Source organism: Alligator sinensis, unplaced genomic scaffold, assembly GCF_000455745.1.
Source record: "Alligator sinensis unplaced genomic scaffold, ASM45574v1 scaffold262_1, whole genome shotgun sequence".
NCBI lineage: Eukaryota > Metazoa > Chordata > Crocodylia > Alligatoridae > Alligator > Alligator sinensis.
The window spans coordinates 38,509-50,483 of NW_005841904.1; the positions used below are offsets into that span (position 1 = coordinate 38,509).

The window sequence follows — 11,975 nt, forward strand, 5'->3', positions numbered from 1 at the left end:
TGCCTATAAGTTCATCACGGGGGCACAGAAGGGAATTGGTGAGTATTTATTCACCAAGGCGCCCCCGGGGGTTACAAGAAATAATGGCCACAAGCTAGCACAGAGCAGATTTAGACTAGACATTAGGAAGAACTTCTTCACAGTTCGAGTGGCCAAGGTCTGGAACGGGCTCCCAAGGGAGGTGGTGCTCTCCCCTACCCTGGGGGTCTTCAAGAGGAGGTTGGATATGCATCTAGCTGGGGTCATCTAGACCCAGCACTCTTTCTGCCTATGCAGGGGGTCGGACTTGATGATCTATTGAGGTCCCTTCCGACCCTAGCATCTATGAATCTTTTATTAGACCAACTAAGTAGTTGAAAAAAAGTTCTTAGCAAGCTTTTGGGCTCAATCACCCTTCTTCAGGAATAGGAAGTCAGAGGAGACTCCGTATGTCTGAAGAAAGGTGATTTCACCCAAAAGCTTGCTAAGAACTTTTTTCCAACTGCTCAGTTGGTCTAGTAAAAGATATCGCATCTACCCAAAGAACCTTGCCTGCTTGTGTCCTTAGACCAACATGCATACAACCAAAAACCCAGCAGGCCTTAGTTTGCTTCTTCAAGGGAGAAGTATACATAGTGTACCTCAGTATAGAATTATAGAAAATTAGGTTTGGAAGGGTCTTCAGGAGGTCATCTAGTCCAAACCCCTGCTGAAAGCAGGACCATCCCCAACTATATCATCCCAACCAAGGCTTTATCTAGCTGGGTCTTAAAAAACCTCCAAAGATGGAGATTTCCCCATTCCACATTGGTATATAAATCATTTTGGAGGAATTCAGAAGAGTAGCAAACATAATTTAATTCTTTAACTGTTTCATCATGTTGCAGGGGAAGCAAAGGAGGTTTCATCAAACTATACCTTTCAAAATAGACTAGAAAAAGTGTTAGACAAAAGGACTTAGGATAAATTCTAACATTCGGTGCAATATACTCAAAAGCTAGGTACAGACATTCAAAAAGCCTGATGCAGAATCGGTCTAAGTTATGCAGTTTTCTGTAAGTGGTGTAGTTTAGATCGGTACAAACATTAGCCCTTTGGGTGGGAGGGAGGAAGGGCAGAGCGCAAATCATAGACTGGGTTCTCCTATTTTTTAACCAGTCAGGTTGCACTGCACTTCATTTCTGTTACAGGTATAGACTGGTTTCTGATCACCTATACCAGCAAAAGTATAATGTCTTTACCTGGCCTAAAGCAATTCTTATATATAGAGCTCTGGTGATAGGGAAAAAATCTGGCGAGACTGAAGAACACAGTATTTTTTGTAAGTGCAAAATACGACATATTTTTATTAAGAAAATTTGTAATATGGTAGTTTTTGTTGGTTTCCTTAGAAATTGCAGAAGACCCATATCAAAATGTGGGTAGTGCATTCCTGGTACAACCATTGTACACTAGTAATGAGGGATTTTTCTTGCAAGGAAATATTCTTCTTTCGGGAGGTATTTATCATTGCTAGTTAAAAATTGTTTTAAAACTGTCATTTTAATCTATTATGGTCATAATTAATTTTATTTTGTGTAAACACCGCTTTGCCATCACAAGCTGCTGGCTTAAACTATAGATGTAAATATCATTAAAAAATGTATCCATTTAAACTCTTGTTATATCAGTTAAGTAACCGACAACACACATACGTATGGGCTGGGCTGAGGGACACACCACACTGCTCTGCAGTACTGGTAAACCATGCAATAATCTGCGCAATTTAGTTTGAAAATCTGATTAAATTAACTTCACCCTAGCAAATGCAAGCTGTGCTTCAGAAAAATATTCTGTTAAACATTTACTGTAATGCCTTAACGGTATAAATATAATTATAGTTTAACCATTTAATCTTTCACGTCCCAAGTTTAGACCTGCGTTTCACTTAAATCAGTGAGAACCAAGTTTTTTTATAGATGTGCCTCAAACTAGCCCTGGACCCTTCCTGAATACTACTCCAGTCCCCTTCACCTGCCTGACCCATTTCTCTACTTCCTGCTTCCTGCCCTGTGCTCCTTACCCAATCTTCAGCTCTGCCTTTTGCTTCCTATCCTATGCTCCCTACCTGATCTTCCCTGTTTTCTGCTCCTTGCCCTGTCTGCCACTGTGCTGCCTGTCCCTTCCCCAATTGCCATGTCACACACAGAGGCTACCACTGCCACTTGAGGCATTTGTGCTGCAGATTAGCCACTCCTGGTTTAAACAGTGATGAAACGGCTTTCTTGCAACTGGAAAAAATTGAAACAGAAGTCTTTTTTAAGAATCCGACCTGAAGTTAAATTACCCAGAATAATGACTGTTCTTTCTTCAGATATATTTAATACATTTTTCAGCTAACATCTTTGTTTTTCTCTCTTTGGAAGGTGGTCTTGGAATGTACATTAAAGAAAGACCTCATTTACAACAAAGTTACCCCAACTTTTCATCACTGGAAGATTGATGACAAAAAGTTTGGCCTCACCTTTCAGAGTCCTGCTGATGCAAGAGCATTTGACAGGGGTATTCGTAGGGCTGTAGAGGATCTCTCTCAAGGTATGTATCTTAGTTTGACTTGTAGTTTTTCAGTTTATCCATATGAATCTGATGTGATGTCGTCCAAGAGTGTTTTGATTTAATTCTTTGAAGGTATTTCATTATTTGGACTAGTCTACAGCATATGGTTATAATGGTTGGACACACAATAATACTTAAGCAGAATCTTCCAAGAAAGAATTCTCATATATTTTAGAAACTTTAATTATTGTATTTTCAAACATCCCTGAGGACCTTGCTACATGTTCAAATTAAATCTGGATAGAAACTAGCTAGAGAGTAGCTGAGATCTTTCTTTTCAAGCACTAACTTTATAGCCGATTGGCTCTTTTTATACCTGGATAGTCATTTTTATCATGTGAAAATTATTTTGTACCTGTGCTAGTCTAAATTTATTGTGCTATTAATCAGTTAATTGTGTGATAATTACTTTGCATGTGTGGCCAGTCTCACTTTCTAGGTGTGGCCTGTCTAAATTTATTAAACGAATAACCAGTTAATTTTATAATATACGTAACGTATAGTGGGGGCCTGAGTGATTTAGCATTTTCTCCATTTTACAGATGAGAAAATGAAGGCCCAAAGATCTAGTGCCTTACCGCACATCATATCAGAAGCCTGTAAGGGTGCTGATTTGAACATATCCCTAGATTCCTAGTTCTGTTTTGTTTTCTAACTGCTAGACTGTCTTTTCCCAATGCTGATCTTTTTTTGTATGCATCAGGGAATACACAGGGGTGGGCAGTATCCAGCCCGCAGGCTGGATTGGGCCCGTGGCAGACTCCATTTCCCAGCATGCCCTGTCCACACCACTATGGCTAGTGTCCATGGTTCTGTGGTCAAGGGTGTGCAGACTGTTGAGCGCGGCTCAGTCCCAGCTCCAGCCCCGTGTTGTCACTGTCGCAAGATCCTGGAGCAGCTCCCCACCCAGCTGCACACCTGCCAGCACTGCTCCAAGCTATTCTTCATGAAGACCCTGGGAGTGCGGGGCTGTCATGGCCCTGCTGCCCCTGGGGTCTCCATGAAGACCGGCCAGAGTGGTGTGGGCAGGGGCTGCTGGGAAATGGAGTCCAGCCACTGGCTGGATCTGCCGTTTTGCTCACCCCTGCTCTAGCATTTCCTGGCAGTACGTCAGTTTGTGTTCTTAGGGTATAAACTGTAATGCTGACTGCTCTGACATCCTTAAGAATACTATCTCTGTCTGCTTAGACACTTAATTGACGTTTGTTTGGGTTTTTTAATGACACTTTTCTAATAGTTCTGAGTACAAGTTTTTTATCTGATACTTATAGAAAAACATGTTATGCTAAATATTAAAAAGAGTCCTAGAGCTGTCTATGGCTGCTTCATGGAACAGACAAACAAGGAAAACAAAGACTGTTAAATGTAAGGTAGAAACGCAGTAAATAGGTTGGGGGGTGGGAGGATCAATATTTATTTAAAAGTGTTCCCTTCCATATATATGTAAGTAGTAACTTCAAATAATGGAGAGCTGTATACAGAAAAATCCATTTGATATATATTTTAAGTATGTTTTTCACTTGCATGAACTATGCATAACAAAGGGATACTTATTCTTTCAAAGGAAAAATATTATTTTCTCCTACTAGATGATTTGTGTTGAGAGATGTTGCTTTCTATATTAGCATCCAGGTCTCTAAAAGAGAAAATGAAAGACTAATCTATAACATTCTGAGCGCACATTGATTGCTCTTTTCTCTTTATTACCTTGCCCCTGTAAAAGTTTTAAATCTATTAATCTGAAAGAAGGAACTCTCTTCTAATTAATGGTGGAGACATCACTGTGGGTGATAAACATTGTATCTGCAGTAACATGGTATGTGTGTGTCTAACTTTTGTGTATTAAATGTTTTTGGAAGAAATTACAATGAAAAAAATGACCAAATTCTTGCAATGTTTTCATAGGTTGTCCACTATCACAAAGTGAAGCTGAGGCATCTGAAGATAGCTATCAAGTAAGTGCTTTAACTTTATATCAATCATATACTTAAGTTTTGAGAAAATTACCTTTACATGACTTCTGTTGTTGTTTGGGTTATTCTTGTTACTAACAAACAAGTTTCAGGTTTAATGATTCAGAATGAGTTCTCAAAACAAGTTTTATAAGTCACCTTTTTGGAAGAAACATATTATACAGTCCATCTCCTATTTTAGGCTACAGACGGATGTTGATTTATAGCACTATATATAGGGTGACCATATTTTTAAGGAAGTCTGGGGCACTGCCCCCAAGTCAACAGTGCTGCTGCTGCTGCAAGCAGAGGCAGGTGGGCAGGGGCGGAGGGTGCAGTCTGGCAGGGAGGAAGAGTGCTATAGTGCACCAGGCAGTCAGTCGCACTGTGCCATTCCACCTCCCCACTAGACTGCACCCAACGCCCTTGTGATTCCAGGACTCTTGTTTCAGTTTTCACCAACCAGCCAGGACTGACCTACAAAATCCAGGACTTTTATTTGCTAACTGGATTTCATTATATAACAGTACGTTCTGCTGGCACTGTGAGTGATTTGGGTGTAGGGAGGAGTCGGGAAATAACATGAAGGTTAAAGAGTCATAGAGGAAATGCTGCTAAGGATCCAGTTCAAACAAAAGAATGAAATCGGTTCTCAATCACAGAATTTCACATAATTTTAAATAAAACGTGCCAAAATTAAAGCTATTCATAAGCGGCTTTTAGAAGTTTTATTGATCCTGGCAGCACTACAGGATTTTTTTAACCGTCCTTGAGCAATTTTTTACAAACAACATTAAAAGGTATAACAAGTTTCCTCTTCAAGTACCACAAAATAATGACACTTACTAAAGGGCTGCCATTGAATACAGTGAGAATTTGATTTGTTATTTTAAATATTCCAAGTTTCTTTGTAATTAAAAAAAAAAAAAAAATTGTCATTGCTATGTTAGACAAACTGGTTTTCCTTCACTTCAAGTATACAGACAGGTCTTCTAGCCTCAACTACTTTGGGAAATACAAAGACAATCTTGACTTCTCCCACTCATGCACACATTTTATTTTTCACCTTTCAAATGCATCATTTAAATAAAGGATTAATTCTTTACACACAACATTCTCCTTAAAGATTTAAGAGTCACTCAAAACTAGTGGTATTCTAAAGCAACTTTAAAGAGATTTTTTTTCTTATACATTACATTAGATTATTGCTGTACACATTTTTTAACCTGTTTATACAGGTAAGGTAAGGCATTGAAATGTAGAAAATGACAAAGATAAGATTAGTGGGCGATTTGTAACATATGAGAAATTGATTATGAATCAAACAATGATTAAAGAGATGGTATTCCAATATAAGGAAAAAACTGAAAGTGGATTGTAAGTGGAGATATCCATCTCTACTGTATTTGAAGAAACAAAGACCTTTCATAAGCTGTCCTCCTAATTACTGAAAGAGATCCTGAAAATTGAATGTGACACTTATCTGACCATGCAAGCATTTTAATTTGGGGCAGTGGGAAGTGTTAAAATAAAATAAAATAAACTCCAATTTTTTTTAATCTGCACTGTTAAAAGTGGATGCAGTAATATTTGTTTTAATCATAGAGAAATCAAGCGCTTATTTTTAAACTACTATTTTATTGTCACACATCCAGCAATATTGAATTTGTCCCTATATAGTTGAATCTATCATTGAAGTAGTTCAGACAGTATTATTAGACCATATATTGTTTCCAAAAGGGGAGTGTATTGGAGAAGAGAAACTTGTTTTAAGCCTTGCAAGAAACTGCCACAAAAAGCAATGTTATAAAATTTGCATTTGTGCAGAATTCTTTCAGCAGAATTCTGACTTTTGGTAAAATAGTCTATTTTTTGTTGTCTAGACAATTTCCCCAATGTTTCAAAAATATTTCCCTGACATGTATATAATAGGTTCTGTTACGTTATTATCCTTTAATGAAAAATTTTGTATAGACTTCTGTAATAGCTCATACTACGCAAATTCCACATTGTATACATGTACAAAGAACATTTTAAAACAGTACAGCTATATTCACATTTTATTAGAGGTTTCAGTAAATATTCTCTAGTTATTCTACTAAGTGTAGAAATTCATAGCAAAGAGCTATATGTTATGCCTGATTGACTTCTGTAGTATTTGCTAATATAAAGCTGTTAAATATGCATTCCTTTCTGTTATGAAATCCATTTAATTCGTAAGAGCTAAATTTAATAATAATTTAGAAACTTCTTCCTTTGCAGTTGTTTCAAATATCTGTCATTTCTTTGTTTTCATTCTGACTTTCCTTTTTTAAATTAAACCAAGTAAGTTGCAGCATAGGGTCTGCTGCTCCTGAAACCTCTGGGGATATTATCAGTGTAGCAAAGGCACATTTGAGCCCACAAGTTCCCAATAAAGGACACACAGATTGCAAAATATAGAAAGTTAAATATGCTGGAAGATAAAATAAAATATAATGCCTGCCTGTCTTTACAAAAGCATAAGAGTTCCTATGAGAAAATAGCAAGTGACAAAGTAGCCAATGTAACTGAAATGTATGAAAAATCATTAGGAAGATGCTCCTGTTCATTTGTTTGTTTCCCTTTGATTCCTACATTACAAACTCAATGGCTGCTGACAGATGTGGGGAAAAACAAACAAACATATGGTTTACTGGAAGAAGCAGTGCGTTAGTTCAACCCAGCTCTGCATAGTGTGTATTGATCAGGCACTTCAGCAGGGCTTTTTGGCACTTTTATCTAATGGCTGATTCAATAGCTGATTCAATCAGCTATTAGATAAAAGTGCCAAAAAAGCCCCACTAAAGCACCCAATCTATAGACATTGGATGAGCTGGGTCCAATTAATGCGATGCATCTTCTGGGCATGCGTTGTGTTCGATGTGTGGGCATGTGGAGTTTAAAGTAAAGCACCATTTAGTTATTTATTTTTTAACACAAAGCAACCTTTGTGATCATCTGGACAGAACCCCTTGTATAGACTTTTCTGCATTAATTCTTGTTTAAACTGTAGCAAATCTTTTTTTTTTTTTTTTTAAAGAAAACTGTCCAACTTTGCTTTTTAAGTGTTGGGGATGGAGTGTACACTGCATTCTTGATAAGTTGTTACAATTATTAATTAGTTTTGCTAAGAGGAAGAAGCAGTTCCTCAGTCTTTGCAGAAACAGTTATCAGTATCACTACTTTTACAAATGAAGCTTAAGGGAAAAAATAAGTAATCTGTAGTCACACCATGATTCTCTAGCTAGAGCAAAGAAAGGATTTTTGAACTCATACTTCCTAGGCAAGTGGCATAAGCATAAAACTGTCCTCTCATGATTAGTGAACAATAAAAAGATTCCTAATTGGCAATCAAATCTAGTTGGTAGTGGTAAGGCACCCTTTTCATTGCAAGCCAGTCTATTTTGACTTTCAGGAAAGATCGCTTTAATGTGGCTGCTTTAAATCAGGAGAGTCAAATAATGGAGGTCCCTAACCTGGCACTTGGTGCTGCCCCATTGACCCACACAATGCACAGGACTGGCCATGCACCGCTCACTGGGGTAAGTGTCCCAGGCTGTGCAGCCCACATCGCTCACTGACAAGCATCCTGGACCAGTCCAGGTGGGTGCCGCATGCATTGGATTAGGCATGTGAGCAGGGGCTCCATGGGCCTGATCCAGCCTGTGGAGCAGCCTCATGCCACTCATCTGGTCTGCAGAGCCAGATAAGTTTCATACCCCTGCTTTAGATGTTCTTTTTCAAACATAATACTTTACTAAAACTAAAAAGTGATCATTTTTTTTAATCGGCACTTTTTTTGTTTTTCCATAATTGCTTTCAATTTAAGAATGGCATGACTGTATTAAATGACTAAAGTGGGATTAAAACTGCCATCTATTTAAGCCATTGCCATCTCATGTTTTGAGACTATATCTGGCCTCACTCTTACCATGTAGGTTTTATTTTGCTTGCAAGAATTAGAAATACTAGTTATTGCCATAAGTGGTTAAATTATGCTATTAGTCTTTCAGTAGCTTATTGCTGGAAAATTTTTGGTATACTTTTATTAAGTCTCTTAAGTTAAATACCATTTATTCTTTGTTCAGTTACTACACTAATTACTAATTGGTGATTCTGACTGTTAGTCTGAATTCAGGCAGAAGGTAGGGCAAGGTGGCTGGCACCTTTAGAGCAGTGGTTCTCCACTTTTTTGGACTTGGAGCACCCCATCATAACTTCTCAGAGTTGAATGGCACTAAATTTTAAAAAATAATTTATATATTACAGTGCTTATCTTTTTACACAGGGACTGGGCAGTAGGGGATGATGCAGACAGACAAGCTTGATCCTGGTTTATCTGCTTAGTTTATCTGTTAATCCCTTCACACCTCCCAGCACACTTCAAAGGATCTGGCATCACCCTGGTTAAGAATCACTGCCTTAGAGTTTTCATAGGTAACAACCTACTTCATCAGATGCCAAGAATGGACTGGAGAAAGAAAAGATTTTATATGGAAGGGAAAGGGAGATGTTTTGAAAACGGGCAATAAGTGGATTGATTAGATCATTTGAGAGGATCAAGGAAATTAACACTTGGAGGGACACAAATCAACAGTTATTCCAGGGATAAGAATCTATAGTCCTGGTTGAGACCAAGGTTAATATGGTCCAGCGTGTATAATTAATTAGGGTACAGTATGACTGTATAGAGTGGGTGGGCAGGGGTGTGTACTTAGAGATACATGCAGGCACGCAAGCTCTAATGGATGATGTGTGTACTTAAAAATACATGCAGGCACGCAAGCTCTAATGGATGAGCTTTTAGCCCATTTAGTAGACAGACCTATTTATTGGTCATATATATGGGCAGTTGCTTGGTCTTGTGTTTGATTTTCTTGTAAGAAAAGCAGGATTCATTTGATCAGTAAGTATCCATGTCTCTGCATTCAGTTATCTGTAACTAAAATGGCTGGTCTTCATAGTTTTTCTTTGCTAAGTGTAAACTTCTAGATATAATTTATTTTAATTTATTAAGAATCCTAAACCAAAAGTAAGAATTAAGATCGTATATAATGAAATATAAGCAAATCTCCTTCCATACAGTGTTTCTTTGAATACTTATCTGTCTTTTTTATCAAATTGTTATATTGTTTTAATTTGGAGACGATGCAACAAATCTGTGTCAGTTCCTAGAAGATTTTATTGTTAAAGTAGATGAATGTGTTTCACAGGCCACCAACACTTTTTTTCGTAATCATTGTGAATGAATAAGAAAAGGGCTTTCTCTTGAATTTCCTGGGGTAGAATACAGTTGAAGCCTGAATAGTTTTTTTTTAAAAGGGCAGCGGGGAGGGACAGGAGGAATGGGCTTGAACAGTTTTCAGGAGCAGATGCTGCAGATTTTTTTGCCAAAGTGGGGGAAAAGTCCTGTGATTTGCACATGTTGTCTAAAGTGGTTTTGCTGCAAGCAGGGAGGCAGGATGTGAATTTTTTTGTGTCTATATAAAGGTAATATTTAATTGGCAATCTTTTTTGCCTGCAAACTAGGTTAGTTTAGGATTTCTGTTGCACAAATAGCTTGTAGTATGAAGGTCCTCTTGCAAATAAGTGTGAACTAATTCACTGATGACACTACAATATTTGTAATGTCATTTTTATCGGGTAACACATGATTAAGATGTTATTACACACGATTTGCACATGATTCAAACAATAGATTAACTTGAGTGAACTCCAAGCAGTTAAAAAAAAAAAAAAAGCATTTATATTCCCTGTTCGAATCAACTGCAGGGTTTTTTTTATTAAGGCTGTTTACTTCCATATGTGGAATAATGTTCAAATAAGGAAGAGAAAATGCTCGTTCTTTTTCTGGGTAATACCCATTAAGTGAGTTAGTCTCTATATATTTACTACTTAAAGCGTATGTCGTCTTATGTTATATTTTATTAATTTGCATAGTAAACTTTTGAGTTCTGATTTGTTTAAAGTAGACTTAGGTGAAAAATGTATTTCAGGTATCTTTTTAAAAAATCCAGATGATTTAAAGCATTTAAACAAATCCTGATAACATTTCAAAATACTTTCAGAATGTAGGCCAGAAAATATGTAACTGATTGCTTGTCGTGGAAGTGTTACTGTCAAATCTGAAAGTAATTGTTCAGTCTAAGTCTAAGAAACAGCTAAAACAGAAGGAGGATACTTTTAATTTTTTGAGGCCTGTGTCACTTAAATTTAAAAAAAATCTGAAAAAATCTTTTAGTGCTGAAGAGAATCAAACAGCAAAATCTCAGGCTTCATAGACAGCAAATACAAGGATAGGGACTTAAGGGAAATTTGGTTTCTTATCCATCCTTCTGTGTAATCATTCAGTTTAAAACAGAACATTTTTAACAGTGTTTGCAGAACAATGCTGAATTCTCCCCCAAGCTTAGCTCTAACAAAGTGGGAGAAGGGGAAAAGTGAGGAGAGAAGCTTTGAAGAAGAGGGAAGCTCAGTCTGGTTTTCATTTTCTCTACAGCTGTCATCTGGCTTTGAATTCTGCTGGAGAGCTACAGCTGGAGTCATTTTATTGCTTTACCCAGCATCCTTTTGCTTGTGCGCACAGAAATGCTTTAGTAGTCTTGGAAAAAAAAAGTCAGAGTATCTCTTAGCAACCATAGGACAGTAATTATTATACCAGCAGCTGGGAGCAAACCAGATTTCCGTTGTGCATTAAAAACTGGCGTAGGTTACTTTACAGATGATACTGAGCAACCTATGCCAGTACTGTACTTCACAGGCTGTGGTTAAAGGATATTGAATGTGGGCGGTGTGTAATTGCTATGGACAGTTGGAGGGGAATGTGTGCATCTGTGTTTTTGTGTAATATTTTGTGTATTTAATGTAACAAGTCCTTCTTGCAGAGGACTTTATATGCTTATTTTATTTATGTTTTATATGTGTGTGTGTGTGTGTGTGGTATTTATTTTTAAAATGTGTCTGTGGTATGTGTATAATTTTTTTTTTGTTATGATAGATGTTTGTTTCTAGGACCTCTTCGAGTTGTCAATATTTCCATTATAAATGCTGTTTTTCAGGTGTTTATAACCTTGCTATAAAAATTTACTTTGGACTAAACTTGGCATATACCCTCTGTCCAAAGCAAGGCTTTTTCAAAATCAATAAAATTTGGTTTGGCATATCAAGTTATGAGTTCAATAAAAATGTTTATTGGTTCATGGCACACTTTTGCACCTTTATAGTGCAGACAGTTCTATTTCAGTAATGAAATTTTGTTAGCTAAATCATATATTAAATGATCTAATCACTTGATATTTTGAAAAGGAAAAAAATTAAACACCAAAGGCAGTTAAAGGGACATTTTCTAGGTTGCTAGGCTAAGTGTTGCCCCTTCTGCATAGGTCTCCCTCAGGCTTCTTATTTGATTAAAGACAGATTTCTTTCCCT

At 37.2% G+C, this 11,975-nt stretch overlaps 1 protein-coding gene across 1 annotated transcript in view; it reads left to right on the forward strand.

Annotated features, from left to right (window-relative positions):
• The window catches only part of LOC102378842 (sprouty-related, EVH1 domain-containing protein 1), a gene marked incomplete at its 5' end in the record, with an annotated part of 46,598 nt that overhangs the window by 21,085 nt on the left and 13,538 nt on the right, over positions 1 to 11,975 (forward strand). Inside the window, 2 exons of the mRNA XM_025197774.1 lie at positions 2,385 to 2,553; positions 4,480 to 4,529. Of these exons, the coding sequence (XP_025053559.1) occupies positions 2,385 to 2,553; positions 4,480 to 4,529 (219 nt within the window). The remainder of the gene's footprint in view (positions 1 to 2,384; positions 2,554 to 4,479; positions 4,530 to 11,975) is intronic.